This window comes from Hypanus sabinus, chromosome 22 (assembly GCF_030144855.1).
Source record: "Hypanus sabinus isolate sHypSab1 chromosome 22, sHypSab1.hap1, whole genome shotgun sequence".
NCBI classification, from domain to species: Eukaryota; Metazoa; Chordata; class Chondrichthyes; order Myliobatiformes; family Dasyatidae; genus Hypanus; species Hypanus sabinus.
Window position 1 is genome coordinate 4,148,379 of NC_082727.1, and position 24,817 is coordinate 4,173,195.

Genomic DNA, 24,817 nt, shown 5'->3' on the forward strand with positions numbered 1-24,817 from the left:
CTTTATATTTTCAAAGTTTCTCCAGGTATTTCACGTGGGGCGATCTAGCTTTTACAGAAAGAATCTGGCCCATATATTTTCCCATAAATCAACACCAGCAACCAGAACCATAACACCAGAACAATAGGCTCTTGCACAAAATTGTGTACTGTACATCTTTTATGATGGCTCTGAGCTTTAGATGGCTTTACAGAATGGATACATGGTCAAATCATATGGATGATAAGAATTTGCAGGAAAAGCCCAATGAATCTACCAATCTACCAAAAGCCCAATGAATCATTTCATGACTCAGCATCACAATCAAAGATGTCCTCACTGGAATGACATCTTTGAGAAATACTGATCATAGTTTATGGAGGATCTCTGAAATATACCAGAGCTTGATGCATTAACTTTGTTATTCCTGGAATCGACTGTCCCACCTGAATTTTGCTTTGAATATTACAAATTTGAACCCAAGTGTACTATTTACTGATGACTTCATCTGAAATGGAAGTCAAGTGATGTAGAGAATAAACGTATGAAGTCACCAAACTGGCATCAGTAGAAGACAATCATTACTTAAGTATTAAAGTCATTTTTAAAGTACATTACCTCAACTCCCTTACTTCAGCATTTTCAAACCTTAAACCTAATTCTGATTGCGATGACTACATTGAGGTGCATTATCATTGACATACAGGGCACTAAAATTACTGTTGAATCAGAAAGTGTAAAACAAGTTCTCTTAAAAATTGTTTGCACTGTTTTTATCATAGTAAGTAATATAGAAGAGATCCAAGACCACAATAACCTATTTCAATGTGATACATAATGCACAAAAAAAGCACAAAAAAAAACACTCTTTTGTTAGATATAAGTGCACCTCACTTCCACTTGCCACTATACTGGGAAAAACATTTTAGATCACTGCTGCAGTTAACTTTGTCAGAGGCACAGACTGCTGTCATTGAGCACTAAGAATGAGTGAATGAATGCTTAAGGTACAAGATAATTAAGCGAGAAACAACTCCAAGCCTACATACACTGTCTACTGCAACCTGTATTTCGCCTTTAGTATGGAGAATAGTTGAGTCATTCAAACAGTAGCATCAACCCACATCCTGCAGATTTTTCTGATCGAATCATCTCCAATAAAATTCACATTTATAAGAATCAGGCAGGTACAAATTCTGCCCTGAACCAGTTTCCTACCTACTAACTAGGGCAATATCCTCTTCAAAATGATGACAATAAATCTTTTCACAACACACAACTAAATGTTGTTAATATTTTGTGCTGCAACATTTGGTAAGATAGTTCAGAGAATACAACAATAAAAATATTAAGAGCCAGTACCAGCAGGTTTAATCTGACCTCCTAAACTCTGTGAAGTTAGCACTTTATTTCCATTACTGCATGGGTTTTCTCTGAGTGAGTTAAATTTGTGGACTTGTAGGTTAATTAGCTACAATAAATTGGCCCTGCTGTTTAAGTTAGTGGTAGAGTCTGAGGAAAGTTGAGAGAATAAAATGGAGTTAGTCTACAATTAATGTAACTGAACGCTTGAGGGTCAGTATGGACTCAGTAGGGTGAAGGACCCCTTTCCAAGTTGTATCACTAGAAGCAGCTATAGATTTCATCACAGGAATTATGATATTGTAGCCATTAGTGAGCTGCAGGACTGGCAGCTCAATGTTTTGGGTTTCGTTGTTTCAGATGTGACAGAGCGGAAAGGATTAAAGAGAGAGGGGTGGAATTACTAGTCAGGGAAAATATTATGGTAGTGCTCAGTCAGGACAGACTGGACAACTTGTCTAATTAGGTGTTATAGGTCGAACTGAGTAATAAAAAAAGGTACAGCCACATTAATGTGGCAATATTACAGTCCAAAGGATTTAGAGGAACAAATTTATAGAGAGCACGATGACTATTTCAAGAAACATAAAGTTGTTACAGTAAGTTATTTTAACTTTCCAAATTATCGGCTGGGATTCCCATAACAAGTCCCTAACAAGAGTGTGCACAATACTTGATCAACTATTAAAGAATGAGACAGGGCAGGTGACAGAAGTTTGTGTAGGTGAACTTCACAGGTGATACCAGTAATCACAATGCTATTAGTTTCAAAGTAAATATGCAAAAAAGACAGGTCTAGTCTATGGGTTGACATTCTAAATTGGTGAAAGGCCAATTTTGATGGAATCAGAAAGGATCTGGCAGTGTGGATTAGGATGAGCCACTTTCTGGCAAAGATGTACCTGTTAAGTGGGAGGTCTTCAAAAGTGAAATATTCAGAGTACAAAGCTTGTATGTGCTGTCAGAATAAAAGGTAAAGATAAAAGGGTACGGAACCTTGGTTTTCAAGAGATATTGAGGCCCTGGTTAAGAAAAATAGGGAGATGCATTGCAGGTAAAGGCAGGTAGGAACAAATGAAGTGCTGAGAGTATAAGAAATACAAGAGAACACTCAAGGAAGAAATCAGGAGGGCTAAAAGAAGGCATGAATTTGCCCCAGCAAACAAGGCGAATCTAAAGGGTTCTGACAGATATGTTAAGAACAAAAACATTGCAAGGGACAAAATTGGCCCTCTGGATCATCAGAATGGTAACCCATGTGTGGAGCCAAAAGATGGGGGAGATCTTAAATGATTTTTTTTGCATCTGTATTTACTCAGGAGATTGACACAGAGTCTATAAGGCAGAGTGCCATCAACTTCATGGACTATACAGATTACACTGGAGGAGGTGTTTGCTGTCCAGAGGCAAATCAGAGTGGATAAATCCCCAGAGCCTAACAAGGTGTTCCCTTGAACCCTGCAGGAGGTAAGTACAGAGATTGTCAGGGCCCAAGCAAAGATATGCAGGTGAGGTGCTGGAAAAAGCTAGCCAATGATGTTTCATCAGGAAATTAGAGGTTAGTGAGCCTGACAACAGTAGTTGGAAAGTTATTGGAAGGTATTCCAAGGGTCTGGATGTATGAGTAGTTGTATAGGTATAGACTGATTAAGGATGGTCAGCATGGCTACATGCATGGTATCTAACCAATATTAGAGTTTTTTGATAAGTTACAAGATAAGCTGATGAAGACAAAACAGTGGCTGATATCTACATGGACTTTAGCAAGGCACTTGACGAGGTCTCGCATGGCAGGTTGGTCAAGAAAGTTCGGTCACTCGCCATTCAAGGTGAGGTACTAAATTGGATTAGACATTGACTTTGTTGGAGAAGGCATCGTGTGGTTGCCTCTCTATCTAGAGATCTGTGACTAGTGGTGTGGCGCAGGGATTGGTGCTTGGTCCTTTGCTGTTTGTCATCATTATCAATTATCTGCAATGACAGCAAATTTGTGGATGACACCAAGATTGGAGGTGTAGCAGACAGTGAGGAAGGCTACCATGGCTTGTAGCATGATCTGTACCAGTTGGAAAAATGGGAGATGGATTTAAAGTGCAAGGTGTTGCAGGTATTGTGTCACCAACCTGCAGGAAAGAGGTAAATTAGGTTGAAAGAGTACAGAGAAAATTTACAAGTTTGGTGTCAGATCTGGAGGACCCAGTTATATGGAAAGACTGAATAGGTAAGGACTCCATTCCTTGGAATGTAGAAGATTTGAGATGAGATTTGATAGAGGTATACAAAATTATGAGAGGTACAGATGGGGTAAATGCAAGCAGGCCTTTTATACTGAGGTTGGGTGGGACTACAACTGGAGGTCATGGGTTATGGATGAAAGGTTAAAAGTTTAGGGGGAACATGAGGGGAAACCTCTTCATTCAGAGGGTCATGCCAGTACGTAGTGCATGCGAGCTCAATTTATAGGCTTAAGAGAAGTTTGGATAGGTACATGGAGGGCTCTGGTCCCAGTGCAGATCAATGGTATTAGGCAGTTTAAATGGCTCAGCATGGACTGGATGGCCAAAGGACCAGTTCCTGTGCTGTACTTATCAATGACTCTCTGATTCTAAAGCAGCATAAGACAATTTTTCCCCAGGAAAAAAAAAGAAAATAAGACACCAAAGAAGGTATAAAATTTCAAAATTACTTTACTGCCTAGGGAAACTTTGGAGGAGTGGGAGAGCAGCCAGATGTCCTGATACGTATTGGTACAACGACATTGGAAGAAAAAGCAAAGAGGTTCTGAAATGAGAATTTAGAGAGCAAGGTAGAAAGCTGAGAAGGAGGACCTCCCAGGCAGTAGTTTCTGGATTGCTGCCTGTGCCACATACCAGAAAGGGTAGGAGCAAGATGATATAGCAAATTAATGCGTGACTGAGAACCTAGTGCAGGGGGCAGGGTTTCAAGTTCTTGGATAATTGGGATCTCTTCTGGGGGAGGTATGAACTGTTCAAAAGTGACGGGTTGCACCTGAACCCAAGGGGAAGCAAAATTCTCGCGGGCAGTTTTGCTTGAGCTGTTGGAGAGGATTGAAACTAATTTGGCAGGGGGCTGAGAATCAGAGTGAAGGGTCTCAGGATAGGACAGATAGTAAAAAAGCAAAGATAGCATGCAGTTACACTGTCAGGAAGGGCAGACAGATGATAGGCCAAAATTGCAGCCAGCAGGATGAGTATCAATCAGTGCAATAGGGATTCAGATCAAAAAGGGTAGCAAATACAGTACTCAAAGTGTAACATCTCAACGCATGGAGTATAAGAAATGAAGTGGATGATCTTGTTGCACTATTACAGATTGTCAGGTATGATGTTGTGGCCATCACTGAATCGTAGCTGAAGAGTGGCTGTAGTTGGGAGCTGAATGTCCAAGGTTACATGTTGGAGGGTTAGGAAGGTTGGCAGAGGGGGTGGCATGGGTCTGCTGGTAAAGAATGGCATCAAATCAGTAGAAAGATGTGACAAGATGTGGAAGATGCTGAATCTTTGTGGGTTGAGTTCAGAAACTGCAATAAAAGGACCCTGATGGTAGTTATATAGAGACCTCCCAACAGTAGCTGGGAAGTGGACCACAGATTACAACAGTAAATATAAAAGGGGTGTCAAAAGGGCAAGTCATGGAAGTTTTCAACATGCAAGTCAATTGGAACAATCAGGTTCGAAATGGATCTCAAGAGTGTGAATTTTTTGAATGCCTACAAGACCGCTATTTAGAGCAGTTTGTCATTACGCCTATACTGGATTGAGTGTTATGTAATGAGCTGGAGGTGATTAGGGAGCTTAAGGTAAAAGAACCTTCAGGAGGCAGTAATCACAATATGATTGAGTTCAACTTCAAATGTGATAGGGGAAAAGTAAATTCAGATGTAGCAGTATTTCAGTGGAGAAATGAAAATTACAGTGGTATGAGGGAAGAGATGGCCGAAGTGAAATGGAAGGATATGCCAGCTGGGATGACAACAGAGTAACAATGTTGTGAGTTTCCAGGAAAAATGAGGAGGTGCAGGATAGATGTATTCCAAAAACAAAAGAAAATACTCAAATGGCAAAATAGTACAACTGTGGCTGACAAGGGAAGTTAATGTAAAAGCAAGAGACAACAAAGCAAATATCAGCAGGAAGATGGAGGATTGGGAAGCTTTTAAAAACTAAAAGAATCATTAGAAGGGAAAAGACGAAATATGAAAGCAAGCTAGCAAACAATATCAAAGTGCTTTTTCAAGTATGCAAAAAATAAAAGAGAGATGAGTGTGGATATAGAACCACTAGAAAATGAGGCCAGAGAAATAATAACCGGCACCAAGGAGATAGCAGATGAATTAAATGAGTATTGTGCAACAGTCTTCAATGTAGAAGACAGTAGCAGTGGGCCAGATGTTAAAGGGTGCGAGGGAAGAGAAGTGAATGCAGTTTCTATTACAAGGGAGAAGGTGCTCAAAAAGTTAAAAGACCTAAGGGTTCATAAGTCACCTGGGCCAGATAACTGCACCCAAGGATTCTGAAAGAGGTAACTGTAGAGATTGTGGAGGCAGTAGTAATAATCTTTCAACAATTATTGGACTCTGGCATGGCACAGAGGACTGGAAAATTGCAAATGTCACTTTAATAAGAAAGGAGGAAGGCAGCAGATAGGAAATTAGAGACCAATTAGCCATGATTGGGAAGATTGGACACGCAAGGAGGGTTACAGGGAGGCGGCTGGGGAGTGGGGCTGAGGAGAGGGAAAAAAGGATCAGCCACGATTATACGGCAGTGCAGATAGATGCACAGAAAACCTACAGCTCAATACAGGCCCTTCAGCCCACAAAGCTGTGCTGAACATGTCTTTACCTTAAAACAACCTAGCCCTCTATTTTACTAAGCTCCATGTACCTATCCAAGAGTCTCTTAAAAAACCCTATTGTATCCGCCTCCAACCCACCATCACCGGCAACCCATTCCACGCACTCAGCACTCACTGCGTAAAAAAACTTACCCCGACATCTCCTCTGTACCTACTTTCAAGCACCTTACTCCCTTGTTTTTGCCATTTCAGCCATGGGAAAAAGCCTCTGACTACCCACACAATCAAAGCCTCTCATCATCTTATACACCCCTATCATGTCACCTCTCATCCCCTATCACTCCAAGAAGAAAAGACCAAGTTCACTCAACTTATTCTCATAAGACATGCTCTCCAATTCAGGCAACATCCTTGTAAAAGTCCTCTGCACCCTCTCTATAGCTTCCATATCCTTCCTGTAGTGAGGTGACCAGAACTGAGCACAGTACTTTGTGTTGTCTGTACTTCATAGTACTTCATGTCCCCTGACATCCAGAACTTCCAACATAGTGCTCGTGTCTTCCACAGTGAAGACTGATGCAAAATATTTATTCAGTTCGTCCATTATTTCATGGTACCCGATTACTACCTCTCCAGAATCATTTTCCAGCAGTCCAATATCCACTCTCGCCTCTCTTTTACACTTTAGCAACTATAAGTTTAATACATAGCAGCATAAACACATGGAGAATAAAGAAGCAGATTACGTCAGAGAATAAATGAAGGTGACTCATGCAGTATTAAGACAGGCATCGGAATATGCAATGCAAATCATCAAATGATTCACTCAACCTGCAGATGGCGCTCATAACCAAACTTCAAGTATATGCAACACTTTTTACAAGTTTTTCAATTTAGTGAAGCAATCACTTCAGAATATGTATACCTAGTCAAAGAGGTTGTACACGCCAAATTTAGTAGCTTCCATGTCCAATAATTCTCCCGCCCAAAGGCCTTCCATTATGAAACATTAAGATAATAGCAGGTGATGCTAAATTGAAAACTTTACACTATCGCTAGTGCTGCTTAACCCCCTGCACACAATAGAATTGGGGAACAACTCATCAAATTTAGTGACTTCCACAATCTGCAGAAATGTACACTTCATTCTTCCATATATATAGTATCTCAGTTAAGCTCAAAAGGAATGTACAAAACAATCATACGGTAAAGTCAAAGGGGTGTGATTTACGTGTAATCCATGGAAGGCCAATGGAACACTTTCACTTTTATGCTAAAGTATGGGAACACCACCTGGATGTTGCCTTCCAAGTCTCACACCATCATGACTTGGAAATATAATACTCATTCCTTGACATTCATGCTCTCTCCCAAATAGCATTTGTATATCTGCACCTCAAGGACTGTAGAATCTCAAGAAGTTGGAAGTGAACTGCCACCTCAGGAGCTATTAGGTATGCTGACTCAGCCTATATCCCTTGATTGAATGAACAGTAAAAGAAATGATGCCAGAAATGACTTTTCTTTTCTATTTTGGAATACTCAGTTGTTCAAGATATAATACCTGCTTGAGACTCAATGTTTGATACTTTTCAAAAGCTTCCTGTGGCAATGAGCCCAATTCTCTGATTTTCTTCATGCATTCTTCTTTTTTCTTAAGCAACATGCCCTGCCGGTTTGTCATCTTCTCCAGCTCCTTGGTGTCATGGTTAATAGCATCCATATGATCTTTCTCCATGCTCTTCCAGCGGTCCATGCTTTTAAGACGATCCTTGGTTTCAGCTTCTGTTTTGTCTATCAAAGCTTCCAGTTCTGTAAAACAAATATTTTAGCACAATTATCTCTCCAGCGATCAGTCTAATCCAATATTAACACAGAACTCACCAGATGTTAATAGTTAACATCACAAGAACTAATCTTATTTAGATAATGAAGGTTCGTGGAGTGCTTTTCGAATATCAACTACTGCGGTGAAAAAATGCCTAATGAATATTTATTCACTTGAGTTCATTCAATTATACTATATAAATAAAATTAATCCATGGTTTCTAACCAGTTAAAGGAAGCACCAATTGCATTCAGTTGCCTGGAACACAACTCATGCTCCCAAAATTAATTTCTGATCCTGCCCATAAACTGCAATTCAAAAAAGCATAATCTTCTTTGAACAATTCACAAAAACAGTATTTTCAGCCAAGGTGACCATGGCTCGACAACAGTGATTAGAATATCCTGATTCAAAAAAATGCTGTCATCAGTAACGTCAGTATGTGGATGGAGCAATAAAGAGTAAATTGAACAAGTTACATTTAATAGAGTTAAGTTTGTAGTTAATAAACCATGAAACAATACAGCATACAACATAATACAGCATAATCACAAGATTTACAGTCAGAGAACACACTGATCATGAAGCATATAGATATGAGTACATAAGAGTAATAGAGTCACAGAACACCACAGAAACCAGGTCCTTTGGCCCACCTAGTCCAGGCTAATTCTGCCTGGTTCTATCGACCTCTCCATACCCCTCCCATCCACTTGCCTATCCAAGTTTCTCTCAAATGTGGAAATCCACTCCGCATCCACACTCTCATTCCCTTAAAATTTTCACCTTTCACCCTTAAGCCATGACCTCTACCTTTAGTCTCACCCAACTGCAGTTGAAAAAGCCCGCTTAAATTGATCCTATCTATACCCCTCATAATTTTATGTACCTCTGTTAAATCCCCCTCGTTCTCCTAAGCTCAAGGGAATAAAGTCCTATCCTATTCAGCCTTTCCCTGTATCTCTGGTCCTCAAATCCTGGCAAACCCTTGAAAATTTCAATGCACTCTTTCAACCTTATTTACATCTTTCTGTAGGTAGATGACCAAAAAATGAGGTAGACCTCATCAACATCTTATACAACTTCAACATAACATCCAAACTCCTGTACTCAGTACTTTGACCTATGAAAGCCAATGTGCCAAAAGTTTTCTTTATGACCTTATCTACCTATGAAGCCACTTTCAAGGAATTATGCATCTGTACTCCCAGAACCCTCTGTTCTATCACACTACTGCTCGATGGTCCTACTGTCCTAATGCCGCGGTTGGTCCTCCAAAAGTGCAGTATCTCACACTTGTCTCCATTAAATGCCATCTGCCATTTTCAGCCCATTTTTTGCCAGCTGGTCTAAATTCCTCTGCAAGCTTTGAAAGTCTTCCTCACTGTCCACCACACCCCCAATCTTGATGTCATCTGTAAATGAGCTGATCCAGTTCACCACATTATTTCACAGATCGCTGATATAAACAATAAACAAAAATGGGCACAGTACCAATACCTGTGGCACACCAGTAGTCCCAGGTCTGCAGTCAGAAAGGCAACCATTTACTACCACCCTTTGGCTTCTTCCACAAAGCCAATGTCTAATCCAATTTACTACCTCACTTTGAATGCGAAGCAAATAAACCATCATGGTGAACTTCCCATTCATGACCTTGTCAAAGATCTTGCTAAAGACCATGTAGACAGCAGCCACTGTTTTGCCAAAATCAACTTTTCTGGTAGCTTCCTCAAGACTCTCTGGAAAATTGGTTTGACACAACCTACCACAAAGTCATGCTGACTGTCCCTAATCAGATCTTGTCTCTCCAAATACTTATATACCTGTTCTCTTAGAATACCTTCCATTAACTTACCCACTACTGATGTCAGGCTCAGCCAACTATGAGTTCCTGGCTTATTCTAAAAGCTTTTCTTAAATAAAACAACATTAGCTGTCATCCAATCCTCCGGCACCTTACCCATGGCTAAAGACATTTTAAATATCTCTTCTAGGGACCCTGTAATTTCTGCACAATCCTCCCATAGAGTCTAAGGAAACACACCATCAGCCCCTCAGGATTTATCCACCTTAACTTTCTTCAAGACAACACCTCCTCCTTTGTAATCTGTAGAGGGTTCATGACCTCACTGCTGCTTCTCCTCAATTCTATAGACTCCATTTCTGTCTCCTATGTAAATACAGATGTAAAAATCCCATTTAACATCTCCCTCACCTCTTTCAGTTCTATACAAAGCTGACCACTCTGATTTCCAGAGGACCATTTTTGCACCTTGTTATTCTTTTGCTCTTAATATATCTGTAGAAGCCCTTGGGATTCTCCTTCACCTGTCTCCTAGAACAACTTTAAACCTTCTTTTATCCCTTCTGATTTCCTACTTTGTGTCTCTTGCATTCCTTATACTCCAGAAGCACCTCATTTCCCCCTTTCTACTTATACCTGCTATGCATCTTTTTTCTTAACCAGGGTCTCAATATCTATAGAAAACCAAGGTTCCCCAAGACTACTATCCTGTACTCTCAAAATTTCACATTTGAAGGTCTCCCACTTACCAGGTACATCTTTGCTTGAAAACCTGCCCAATCCACACTTGCCAGACCTTCCTAATATCATCCAAACTGGCCATTCTCCAAATTAAAATACCAACTCAAAGAGCAGACCTATCCTTCATAATTATCTAGAAACTAATGGCATTATGAAAGTGCTCCCCTACACAAACTTCTGTCACCTGCCTTGTCTCGTTCCCTAATATGAGATCTAGTATCACACTCTCTCTAGCTGGGACCTCTATGATCTGATTAAGGAAACCTATCTCAACACATATGACGGATTCTATTCCATCCAGCCCTTTTACGGTGTGGGAGTCCCAGTCAATATGCAGAAAGGTAAAATCACTACTATCACAACCTTATGTTTCTTGCAACACTCTGCAATCTCTCTTGAAGAGAGATTGTTCCTCTAAATCCCACAGACTGTTGGGTGGTCTATACATAACCCAATTAACAAGGTCATTCCTTTCTTATTCTTCAGTTTCATCCATATTTCCTCAGTAGATGACCTCTCCAGTCTGTCCTATCTCCCGCTGTACCATGTCTAAATCATGGCCTGGAATATTGAGCTGCTAGACCTCCCCTCCTGCAACTAATGAAGCATTTTGTATCTAAAATCTGTGACTTTACTACATGTGCTTTACAGAATAATTGTCTCAAGAGTTAACAAGTCAGATGATGTCAGAAATGTTTGTTATACAAAAAATATAACGAGTAAGTTAATTAAAACATATCAAAATGGAATTTAGGAAATGCATGTTAGACAAGGATACTGCATTTATTGAGATACAGCGCAGAGTAGGCCCCTCCAGCCATGTCACTCAGCCACCCTCGATTTAAACCTAACGTAATCAAGGGACCATTTAACCTACCAACCAGTATGTCTTTGAACTGTGGGATGAAATCATAGCACCAGGAGCAAATCCTTGTGATCATGGGGAGAATGTACAAATGCCTTACAGGCAGCACTGGGAATTGAACCCGTGTTGCTGGTAAAGTGTTCTGCTAACCCCTACTCTACTGTGCTGCCCCAGAAATGATACAGAAACAAAGGCAAAAACAGTTAACACATCAACCTGCCATTATGCAGTTAAATAGTTCAAGCATCTCAAAGGACTGAACAGTCTCTTTCTTCTGCTGTTTCTAGGGATATGGACAACAATAACAATAGACTCTGTCCTACAAATTACAAATGCAAATCTCTAAGCATTAGCATTAATGCAAACAAATCCACAACTCCACATCAGTCTCAGGCTGAAATACTAAAATTTGCAACTCCAGTGTCCTAATACTTAGACCATCACAAAACACCTACTCTGATGTAGCACAGAGAACCACTGCTTCACCTTCGGCTAATCCAGGCCTTTGGCATTTTCAATAACCCATTGTAGTGTTCTCCTATAATATACAATTCCTTTTGATTTTGTTCCCCCCCCCCAACACTAACATCAGCTATACTTTCGATCACCAAGCTTCACACTTCTAAAATACTTAAACACTAGAATATTACAGCACAGCTATTCGAAGCCTTTAATTGAATTCATGGAACTGTGTTACAATTCTATAAACTAGAACAAAAGGCAAAAAAAAGTCTGGGCACTTAAAATTGTTCCAACCTTCTGCCCTTGCAGTGGTGTCCCTCACACGCTTGTTAATGGTCTCCAGTTCAGTAGTTGTGGCTGTTAGAGCAGTGTTGCCCTCAGTTTCTCGCAGGTCATTTAACTCCTAAGTAAAGGAAGTACGCAATTAAATTCATCATATCTTGACACCCATTCTCTTCAATTTGCAACAAAGACCACAACCAATCTCAACACAGTACAGCTGGTCACAACACAACAAAACACAAAATTCCACAGAGCACACAACAGATTTACAGGATTGTGTAAATCATTCATGCCATGATAAAACATGTATTATCTAAACCAAAAGTACTGGCAGAGGAAAACATTCTGAACCTGTTAAGTGTGCATATTTTCACTGTGGGATTTCTCTGAGAGTGTACATAAACCACCGAACATTTTAAATTAAGCTTCAGAGTTAAGCACCTCTTCAGGACACACAAACTTATGCCACAAGACAATAATGTTCACTCATCCCAACACTCTTTGATCCTCTTGACATAACAGGATAATGTTATATGAAAGATATGAAGATTGTGGAAAAGGAGCAGAAGTAGCTTACCAGGATGCTGTCTGGATTAAAGGGTATGTGTAAGGCTGCACAGTTCTTTTTAAGAGTTTCAGGGACTGATGAGACACTTGATGGAGCTCTTTAAAATTATGGGATTTAGATAGTCAATCAGAACCAATCCCCAAGGTAGAAATGTGAAATACTAAAGGATATACTTTTAAGATTAGAGGGAGCAATTTTTAAAAAAATACAGTGGTAGGTATATGGAATGGGTTCCCAAGAAAATCAGACAGTTTCAAGTTTAAGAGGCACATAGTATGAAGGGAATAGAGAGATATGGGAGATGAACAGAAGGATGACAGTATAAATTAGCATCACGGGCTAAATATGTCGGAACTGTAACCAAACCACTACATATGTATTTGTTTAATCTATTAATCAAGTAACTTTACCTGCTCAACCTGGTCCAAGCGCTTCCTCAAATTTTCACTGAGATACGTCTCTAATCTGGTCATTATACCTTCTAACTTAATCCGTTCATTTAATAATTGCCGATTATCCTAAAAGAATAAATAAAAGATAAAACAGTCTTAAACTATATTATATTCAGAGTGCTGATCCTTCTCAATCTGTGCTTAAATGGAAAGCACTTTCAAGCCATCTTCTGCATATTTGCAGGTTCACAATAAATTGCAGATGCTAGAATCTAGAATATCAACAATTCCTTCGCCCTTCCCCTCAGCCCACAGATGCCTCCCAACCCAAGTTCAGGACTTCTGCATCTATTCATTTACAGCTCAAGACTAAGGCAGAATTTCAGTTGGTTGCAAGGAAACATATAGATCAGCTGGTTTAGTGGTGTAGCAACAACAACCCTGCGCTCAACATCAGTAAGACCAAGGAACTGTGGACTTCAGGAAGGGGAAATCAAAGGAACACACACTGGTCCTCACTGAGGGAGCAGCAGTTTCAAGTTCCTGGATGTCAACATCTCAGGAGATATATTCTGAGCCCAACATATTGATGCAGTTTCAGAGGAGGTTCATCAGCAGCTATATTTCATGAAGAGTTAGAGGAGAATTGATATGCCATCAAAGACTCTCACAAATTTCTACAGATGTACCATGGAAAGCGTTCTAACTGGTTGCATCGTAGTCTGATATGAAGGGGCCATTACAGAGGATTGGAAAAGGCTGCAGAAAGTTAAACTCAGCTAGCTCTATCATGGGCACTGGGCTCCCCAGCATTGAGGACACCTTCAAAAGACAATGCCTCAAAAGTGGCACCCTTCGTCACCCAGGACATACCCCCTTTTCATTACTACCATCAATGAGACTGTACAGGAGCATGAAAAACCACTAAGTTTCCCTCTACCATCAGATTTCTGAATGGACAATGAACCAATGAACATTACCCAGCTGATTTTTTGCTCTCTTTTTGCACTTTTATTTTTTTATATATACCACTGTACTTTTAATTGTTTTATTATTAATAAACAACAGATTTCATAACAAACACCAATGATATTAAATCTGATTCTGACTCTGTTTACAATCAAGTGATTTCTATACTGCAGTTAGTGAAGCCGGCTTAAGATGGATATTAACATATTGACCGATTTTACACCTGCTTACAGCTCAGTTATTTACAAATGATAAATGCCTTGAGAGTCACTTTTTATATCATATCTCAACCTAATCCCCTGATGATATAAATAACTTGGTGCATTTGCAATGTGACTAATTCTATCATGACTTTTCAAAACTTTGACCTAAACCATTAATTTAATTAGCAACTCATTTGACAAGCTCGCAGATGGAATGTGAAAAATATATTTCAATTCCGAGTCCAAAGAATAGACAATAGACAATAGGTGCAGAAGTAGACCATTCAGCCCCTCGAGTCTGCACCGCCATTCTGAGGAATGAGAATAAATGAGGGAAATTCTGAGAAATTTTCCATAAAAGGAAAATCTAGCTGATAGTCTAATGCAGTGCCCAATATAACTATTATTTTGGGGAGCAGGGTTTGCTGAATTAGCTCCAAAGTTTCTTGTATAAATCTCTAACATTCAGAAACATCTTTGGAACACAGATTACATAATACATTCTACACTCAGTGGCCACTTTATTAGAAATACCTGTTAATGTAAGTATCTAATCAGTCAATCATGTAGCAACAACACAATGCATAAAAGCAGGCACACATGGTCAAGAGGTTCAGTTATTCAGATCAAACAACAGAATAAAGAAGGAATCTGACCTAAGTGACTTTGACCATGGAATGATTGTTGGTACCAGATCAGATGGTTTGAGTTTCTCAGAAACTGTTTATCACCTGGGCTTTCATGCAAAACATTCCTCTAGAGTAAACAGAATGGCATGACAAACAAAAAAATATGGTGAGTGGCAGTTCTGTAAAAAAAATTGTGTCATTTGTTTTTATATGTCAATGTTCACTCATTGATGCCTGGGCATTTTTCATGGTTTAATGGTTCTTTAAGATTGCTTCTATAGATGGGTTTGTGTTGGCACGTGGCCTAGTGGATAAGGCATGCATCTAGTGATCTGAAGGTCACTGGTTCGAGCCTCAGCTAAGGCAGAGTGTTAGGTCCTTGAGCAAGCCACTTAACAACACATTGCTCTGCGACGACACCGATACCCAAGCTGCTTAGGTAACTGCCGGTTCCCCCATACAACCCTGCCCAGGCCTGCACCTTGGAAACCTTCCAAGGCCCAAATCCATGGTTCATGAGACTTAACGGATGCCTATTTTCTACAGATGGGTTCAGAGAGCAATCATTTCTTTCTAATTACATTTCAGATTTTTTTGTTTAACTACAAAGCTTCTACTGAACTGTATAACAAAAATTAAAGGCAGAAATTTTCAAACTCTTAAATAAGGAAACTTTATAATTTTTTGCATCACCAAACACTGTACCTGTTGGAGCTGTCGGATTTCATCATTGAGTGCATCAACTCGCTTTTGATCTTCCAGGCTAAGCTGTGAAAGCAGATCTGTGCCAAGTTCAGCCTTCAAGGACTCTCGCGTTGATTCCATAGCATGTAAACTTGCTTCTAGACTCTGCAAACTTCGTTGCTACAAATAAAATGGGGAAAAATTAACTTTATTAAAAACTTTGGTGAAAACTCAATAAATTCCCATCCAGTACCAAACATACAATTTTTATCACAGAAACTACTATCTTGTTCACCACTAACAAAATTATTATTTGCGTTACCATATTCTTAAAGAATAAGGAAATGAAAAGTCAAACTAGTGGAGCTGCCTATCATAGTTCTAATGACTTCAGGTGTGCCTGAGTGGAGTATCCATTGTGTCCTCATGACCATGTGGACTCTCCCCATATGCTCGTTTCTTCCACATCCCATGGGCGTGCTGCTTCCTAAATTAATTGATCACTGTAATGTGTCTAGTAGATTGGATTGCAGTAAACTATCGATGGGGCAGGGAAAGTGATGAGAATTTGGAAAAATATGGTTACAGGAAAGAATGATAGGGGTATGGTGGGATCACTCTATGAGTACAGCCTGAATATACTGAATAACCCATGTCAGAAAAGCGCTCAAATATTTTTTCAGTTAATTGGTACCTTAGGCATGAATGTTTTTTCAGATTGTTGCCTCTTCTCTTTCAACATCTTCATCTCTGAAAGAATGCTGTCTCGTGATGCCTTAAACTTTCTCTGTTGTGTTTCAATCTGCTGCATTTGATTCATCAACTGATCGATCTCATTATTAATCTGTATGCTGTGCTAAGGAATGGCATATTCACAATAATGTGGTGAAAGCACCCTAAGTAATATAAGCAAGCAAAATAATTTTAACCAGTGAACAAATTCGCTCAATGTTTGGGCAAAATCATTAATTCAAATGAACAAGGAAATAATGGTCCCTTTTACAATTTACCTTGCAGCATATAAACCAAGTCAATGGATGGCCACTTAAAATACGAGGGGAGATTAATAAGTTTGTGGCCTAAGGTAGGAAGAGTCAATTTTAGAAAACCTAGCATATTTATTTTTCAACATAGTCCCCTCCTACACTTGCACACTTAGTCCAGCGGTCGTGAAGCATACAGACCTTGGACCTCCAGAAAGTGTCCACAGCAGGGGTAATTGATAAGTTCATGGCCTAAGGTAGAAGATCGGTTATACAGCTCTCCTTACATGAACATGCAGTTCAACTCTTTGAGTAATTATGCAGAAAATTTGAAGTTAATAACTCATCTCCTTCTACCATGGGCCATAATCACATAATACATAGTGCAAGAGAAGGAAATACATCTCATTTTGTGGCAATAAAATTACTTACAACAAGCTCAAACAGCAGATAGCTATACAGAGGCATGGTTTAGAGTCAAATGCAGGAAAATAGCATAAGTGAAGCATCAGAACTTTCAAGAAGTTATAACGCAGAGCAGCGCCACCAGCATAACAAAGACTTTGACTTCAGCTTCAAAATTCAAACTATTTCATTTTTTTCCAAAAGTATTAGATCCTTGTGACCATCCCAGGATAATATTTATTTTTGCTTAAACAAGAAAAAATCTGCAGATACTAGAAATTCAAGCAACACACACAAAATGCTGGACAAACTCAGCAGGTCAGGCAGCATCTATGGATGAGTACAGCTGACATTTCAGGCCGAAACGCCTGCTGAAGGGTCTTGGCCTGAAATGTCGACTGTATTCTTTTCCATAGATGTTGCCTGGCCTGCTGAGTTTCACCAGCATTTTGTATGTGTTGCTATTCATCTTCTTAACTGGCCTAAGAATCTCTATAAGACAAAAGGAGATGCATTTTATTTAACACTTCTATCAACTAGTTCTCAAAGCATTTTACAGTCAAGAATGTGCTGTGATAATGTAGGAACCACATATGTGCTGTCAAATCAATAAACCTGCCTTTGGGATCATGATTGAAGGACAAATCTTACCAAGATGTTGGGGATAACTACCTGTAATTGTTCAAATTAGCACATTATATCTAGCTGCAAAGAGTTTAATACATAATGGCAAAGTGTCTCAATGAACCTGCAAGCAGATATCAGTTCAGGGCTGAAAACTAAAAATACAACTTCAAACCTGACTCCAAATGTAGTGGATTCTGGTTAATTGAGCCATTGGTTAATCAGGGTGGCACTTATTTGGAACAACTTTTAAAGAACAAAAACAAATTGAAGAAAATTGCTGGATTCCCTTCGTTTATTTGAGATACTGTGCTGCCTAACTGGAGCAGAGACCTGCCGAACAAGTTCTGGTCAGTGTCAGTCAAGCACTAGTATGCCTGTTATACACTATACTGTACTTAAAGTGAACACTATTTAAATACACCGTGTTTGTGATCAAAACCCAGATACAACCAGGAGTGAAAATGAAATGATTTCATTACTTCAGCAAGTTAGGAACTGCAAAGAATTTGAAGGAACCTATTGACAATCATCTTGAATGTTATAATGAAAAGGAAGATTTGGAAAATGCAGTCACTCAGAACATTGTATGAAGGCAGTCCTTTATCTGCACTAAGTGCCCACAATGATGTTGTTCGCTGCATACACTGAATGAATTCCACTGACACTATTAGGAACTAATACAGTTTTATACTACTATAAGACTATTGGAAATGTTCTAATCGGTACTATTTCATTAGATACGTAATTTATGACACAGTTTTTAACAGTTCCTTTTTAACTATTTCCATGAAACTTTGGTGAATTGGGCAGCTGCTTAATTGAGCCAAATGTACTGGTCCCAATGTGTCCCATTATTAGTTTACTTTTGTACATGTAACTAAGCTGTAAACAAAAAGTCACATATTTACATGTTTGAGTTAAAGAAGCTTTTTCTGTGAACCATATATCTCATTAGCTCAAACATGCGCAAAGTCAATTCCTGTTATTTTCAGAATTTGCATTGTGCTTTAAAGAGTATGGTGTCATAAGTGCATTCTGTTTGTCCTATGTTGATGACATTAATTGAGGATGAATCATGCAGATCTAAAGAGTCTTGTATACAGCTGTGCACTCATTATTAGCTACTGCTTAATGATATATCATACTGACTCACTGCTATCAGGAGAGTCCAATTTTTAACAAACCGATTAAAACAACACTTTTCATACAATTTATTTCTAAGAAAACTAATGGTGAAGCGTCGCTGAAACTAAAGTGAGTTCTATTTTCTTTTGTTTCCTCTACACATCATTTCTCCAGAAAGATTACCGTCATGAGGAAAATCAGTGAAGACTTACTCGGATCATTTGCTAATCAAATTAAGACAGTGTTCATTTGTTAAACAGATACTTCTACTCAATTTTCTACATCTTGACACAAGTTATTTTACAAAACATTGAAAACAATTCTCTCAAACGTCATTTCATTTGTGAAACAAACTTAATTTCACAAGGTTAAACATGAGTGTGTTTGAGAAAACTAAAAGGTACGACATATTACTATCTCGGAATTTCCAGATGCATGAATTTGTAGATGCAGGTTGAAAAAAAGAGAAAATGAAGATGCTGAGAACATGCTGCAAATTTCACTAATTTGTTACATTAAAAATAAAAAATCTGAACATATAGCATATTATTGGTACTCCACTGTTGTTAGCAATATTGGATGAATGTATGTACTGAACAATGGCACAGAAATAGGAGACACCATGCCAATTTCAGTTTTGTAGAATATAAAACCTACTCCCCACCCCTCACCACCTCCAAGTCCAAAGAAACTTTTTACAGTTACTCACAGCTCTCTGAACATTATACTGAATTTTCTTTCCATATTTTTCTCATTGAACCACAGCGTGTAAAACAAGACAAGAAACTTGAGTCACTAACACATCTTTTATATCATTAAAAGGCATTTCTGAAGGATATTTTCAATATTTCTACGGAGATTTTCATTCAGTTTTGCTTCCAGTTCAGTTAATTCCTCCTCTGCTTTCCGTGCATCCTTTTGAAGTTCCAGCCTTGATTTTCGGGTATCGTAATAGCCACCAGTAAGAGCACCACGGTGACTAACCTGGTCCCCTAGAAGATTTTAAACAAAATGAACAATAAATCATAATTCTTGCCACATGCTTGAGATTAGCATTTACAATGTTTCAAAACACTAGAGGGGAGCAAACACTGATATTTAATTATTCAGAGTCCAGTAGAATATTTATGAAAGAGCCGTGACAGAGTCATGAACTTGCCTGGTGTCTGCACCTACACCCCTCCATTCCCACCCCAGCACTCCTTCTCGGCCATCTGCCCCACACCCCTCCTGCAGCACCCCACCCTTGCCATTCTTAAAATTCATTGCTCCTGCCAGATTTGCAAACATGCTCTCCATTCCACACTAACAAATACAGTATTCGATAAAGATCTTTAAGACACACACACACACACACCTAAGATTTTTGCAGAGTACTGAAACTGAGCAAAAAACAGAGCCATTGTGGCAATGGATTCTCAAATTTATTGCTAAGTCCATTTATGGGTTGGATACAGCTATAAATTTTCATTGAGGGCTTCTGAAAGAAATCAAACAGGAAAGGAGAGGATAGGTAAAACATTTATTCACTTCTAAGCACAAGCAGCAAATTGTCCCAAAGCAATATCCAGATGCTTTTTCAAAATGTATTTTCCAATAAGAGCTATTCTGCCGGATAACACACACTTGAAAACTGTAGGTACACATCTATATCTCAAATAAGGTGTTATTTGCTTAGGACATGTGATTATTTATGTGGTAGTCTTCATTAATTGATGAAACCATGATCAATAGACTATAGTTTGACAAAGGTGAACATGATCCAGAACAAAATTAAACAGATCAACTGAATTTCTAGACTAAAAAAAATCAGCTGTTTAGAACTTTAGGACCAGCCCATAATGCAAAGGGGGGGAAGCTACGATGGCATAGACAGCAACTTATTCAAACTCATCTACGGAAACAGCCTAACTTCTACCTTTAATGTCTCTCTCTTTTTCCTTTTCAAGGCGGATGAGGTCCTGTCGAAGACCCTGACCTAGAGCTGCACTCCAAACTCCAGTTTTTTATGATGTTGGTTCCCATTCTCAGGGCTCAATGGCTGGTCATTTTTCAATATCCCAAGAACACGGCCCAAAAGATGAATGCGCCTTCTTAGGTTCCAAAGTTTTCCAGCCCTGGGGACGAGCTAATTGTATGTTGGTGACACCAACTGAAGTGTTACGGGAAAATATGGAATATTGGGAACAATGGATCAGCTATCAGGGGCTCTGTCTCAGCGAATAGCGTGCTCTCTTCCTCTTTTTGGTGGGGGAGTTTTTTGATGATTCTCAAGTCAGAGAACTTGGGAAAAAAGTGATGCGGCAAACTTTAACTGCATAAATCAGCTAGTTGTTTTATGTCTCCCCTCTCAGAATGACAACTCTCTGCCCAATCATTTCTTCTCACAGCCAAGTTTACATGTACATCTCACAATGACAGATCAAATGATGATTATGCATTACCATTACACTGCAATTTTATCCACTGCATGCAAAGTGTAATGATAGGATTCATAGCTATTATGCCAAGACAAGGTTCAAGCCTCTACCCTTAACTATTACAAAATGATCCACTTTACCAGCTGTTAATGACAACAATTAGTGGTTATGGCTGCTAAAATGCAGTTTGCACAGCTATTTTAAAATTCCAAACAAAGTCAATTAGAGTTGAAAAATTAAAAGGGAAATTAAAGGAAAAACTAAGACAAACGTACAAAAGTTCAAAATTCTGATTCTATATACATCTGTTGCTGTTGCATTTCCAACCAAGTGAAATTCAAGTATGGGGCCAAAATAACAACTTTGATACAATGATGTAAAGTTGTAAAAAAAAATCAAAAAGTCTGCTGCACTTTGACAATGATGAACGGATATCATCTGAAAACATCAATTTGCACAGAGAAATTGCACATAAAAACCCATCATCTCGGCTGTGGATGAGTCAGCCTCCTCAATCCTCCTACAGAACAGCCAAATTACCTCAGGTGTAGAACAAAATTTACATTAATATTTCCAGCTAAAATAGGTGCACGTCCAGCTAGTTCCATTAGAAAGACTTCATTACTCTTATAATATTACAATAATTGAAGCTTTAGTAGTTCAATAGTCTGAGACAAAATAAAGCGTATTGAATATTGATCCCAGTCCGGCTATCCTACATAACCCACACCATCACCCAGCACTGAGTCACAACTAACCCAAGCAGCACCAGAAATCAATAAGCAGAATTGGTTAGCAGACCACTGGCTATTAAGTGCGCAAAACTGATTAACTTTCTATATTTATATCCAAATAAGTTTGGAATAAGCATTAAATCCATAAACTTCATGCAGAAGGCATTCTCCAAGTCAATCGTGTCTAATGTATACTTAATCCCTAGCACAGGGTTCATTGAGACAATTGCTTTAGAAATAAATAATACTGTGTGTCCCATGTTAAAAAGCGTCCAGTTATTAAAATACGAAATGTTCAAAGTTAAAATTTATTATCAGAGTACGTACACGTCACCACATACAACTCTGAGATTCTTTTTCTGCGGGCATATTTAGCAAATCTATAGAACAGTAACTAAAACTATAACATCAGGAACAGTAAACTAAACTGTCCAAGTGCAGATATAAATAAATAGCAATAAATAACGAGCATGAAGTAACAATATAACAGACTCCTCAAATGAGTGTAGCTATCCCCTTTTATTCAAGAGCCTGATGGTTTAGTGGTAGTAACTGTTCTTGAATCTGGTCATGCAAGTCCTAAGGCACCTGTACATTCTACCTGATGGCAGCAGCCAGAAAACAGCATGGCCTGAGTGGGGAGGATCTTTGATGATGAATGTTGCTTTTCTATGGCAACATTTCATGTAGATGTGCTCAATGGTTGGGAGGGATTTACCATGATGTACTGGGGCAAAACCACTACCTTTTGTACAATTTTCCACTGACAGGCATTGGGTTTCCCGTAGCAAGGTAGTCAGCACATTTTTGCCAAGAAGTTTGACAAGGTTTTCGAAGATATGCCGAACCTCTGCAGATTCTCGAGCAAGTAGAGATACTGTCATGCTTTCTTCACAATATTTATATGATGAGTCCAGGACAGGTCTTCTGAGATAGTGACACTAAGGAATTTAAAGTTAATGACCCTCTCTACCTCCGATGATTACTGGCTCATGGGCCTCTGGTTTCCCTCTCAAGTCTACAATCAGTTCTTTGATCTTATTGACATTGAGAGAGAGGTTGTTTTTATTACACCAGATAGCCGGGTTGTCAATCTCCCTCCGGTATGCTGATTCATCACCCCCTTTGATATAGCCCAACAGTGGTGTCATCAGCAAACGTGTATATGGTGAATGCCACAATCAAAACAAATCAGATTCTGCTGGTGGGTGAGGGGTCCTTCGCAAATCATCCATCATACATACAGCCTTTACCTTTTCTCCTGAGCCAGGTTAAAACTTTCAGTGCAATACTCCATTGCACAAATGTTTTCCCCAATTATGAATTTAAAACCCACAGAATCAGGGCTCAGTTTATCTATGCCAATGGTGGTGTACATCTACATAATCCCATCTGCCATTTAGATGTTAAAACAGCTACAGTTTTGTACAAAATTCAACTCACTTCACCAAAAACAACTCACTAGATGGGTAAAACAACATCCCAGGTGGGCACTCACTTCATCCTTTTGCAGACAATGATGTGTAAATTGGCAATTGCAAGAGACCTGCTTGTCAAGTGCATTGAGATATCATCACGTTATTTCATTTTCACTCATTCCTCTTTTTTTCCATCCTGCACTGATCCTGCACCTCTACTAGTTTTTGTATGTTTCTTTTTTTTTAAATCTTATTTACATAACTTTGGACATGAATGGAAAGGTTACTGGACAGAGGGATTAGGCCAGCAAACAAAATCAATGACGTTATTGTGTGTGTGACTCAGAAGACTGGGTGAGGAGGAATACTTGTGCCCAACCAACAATTTAGAGCATATTAACATAGTAGTTCCAGAGTACATAACCCCAACTAACTGGTAGTTTTCTTGAGGACAGCTTACTCCAGATCCCTGATGAAGCCCATATCGGAGTTGCACTCTATCAGAAAGTGGAGCTTGATCAAGCTGACAGCTATACATTCTCTCTGCCTTTTAAATGCATTAAGAACATAGAGAAGTCCAGCCTAAGGTTATCAATTTGATATGAAATGATCCAATCCCATTTTCAGCACAGATCAGAGATGAACAGGATGCTTCATCTTTCAAGGATGTTTCAAGAACATCCTCAACTCTCAGTTTTTATTTATCCAGCTGGTAACCTCATTCATTGAGGGAGCTCAGAGTACAGCATCTGGTTTGAATCTTCTGTCAGGCATGTGAATGATTTGGCCTGTCCATCAGAACAAACAGTCTAATTATCACCCAGCAGCCAAATCATTCACATTTTCATTATATATGAGAGTCTAACAGTCTGGGAGCAAGAGCTTCTTTTACAGTTGTTCTTTTTTTGTTCTTGTTCTGTGCTGACCCAGAATGTGTGGCAATACATTCTGGGCAATCTGAAAGTTCAAACTGAATAGCAAATGAATGGAAAAATAAGTTTAATACAATTGTTCTATCTAAAATGGCAATCACATGAGTGCCATCAAATATGATCTCTTTCTTATTACTAAATCGACATTTCCCTCAGTCACATCAACTGTCTTTCCTACTCCCTTTACTGTTTTATGGGAGGCGGTGGGTAACATGACTGCAAGCTATATTTGAAATCTGAAGAGAAAATACAGCTTTCAGCAAATTTTGTACCTCCAAACAAATACTTCCCTCAACACCTATTGAAGTGTTATACCATGTAATACACAAAGTTAAACTGAATGAAAAGAAAACTGCAATCAGATTAAAGATACTTCAGAGAAAAAAATACAGTACATGATAGCTCAGTTGATTCTATGAGTGAGCTGCAATAAGCAATAAATATAGTAACCAAGATGAAAACAAAAACAAATTTTGTTTTCCATTTTATCACGTCATAAATAAGATGCTGGCAAATGAGTGGTTGAAAGATCGTGGCAGTTTAAAACTGTTCCTGAAAACAATATCCCATGTGGTGGAGATACA

General features: G+C 38.9%; 1 protein-coding gene across 1 annotated transcript in view; it reads right to left on the reverse strand.

The window, feature by feature from the left end:
• The window catches only part of smc3 (structural maintenance of chromosomes 3), a 111,800-nt gene that overhangs the window by 25,056 nt on the left and 61,927 nt on the right, over window positions 1-24,817 (reverse strand). The window contains exons 19-24 of the mRNA XM_059946990.1: window positions 19,568-19,721; window positions 16,284-16,434; window positions 15,611-15,769; window positions 13,123-13,230; window positions 12,157-12,265; window positions 7,724-7,971 (exon numbers count right to left, since the gene is read on the reverse strand). Of these exons, the coding sequence (XP_059802973.1) occupies window positions 7,724-7,971; window positions 12,157-12,265; window positions 13,123-13,230; window positions 15,611-15,769; window positions 16,284-16,434; window positions 19,568-19,721 (929 nt within the window). The remainder of the gene's footprint in view (window positions 1-7,723; window positions 7,972-12,156; window positions 12,266-13,122; window positions 13,231-15,610; window positions 15,770-16,283; window positions 16,435-19,567; window positions 19,722-24,817) is intronic.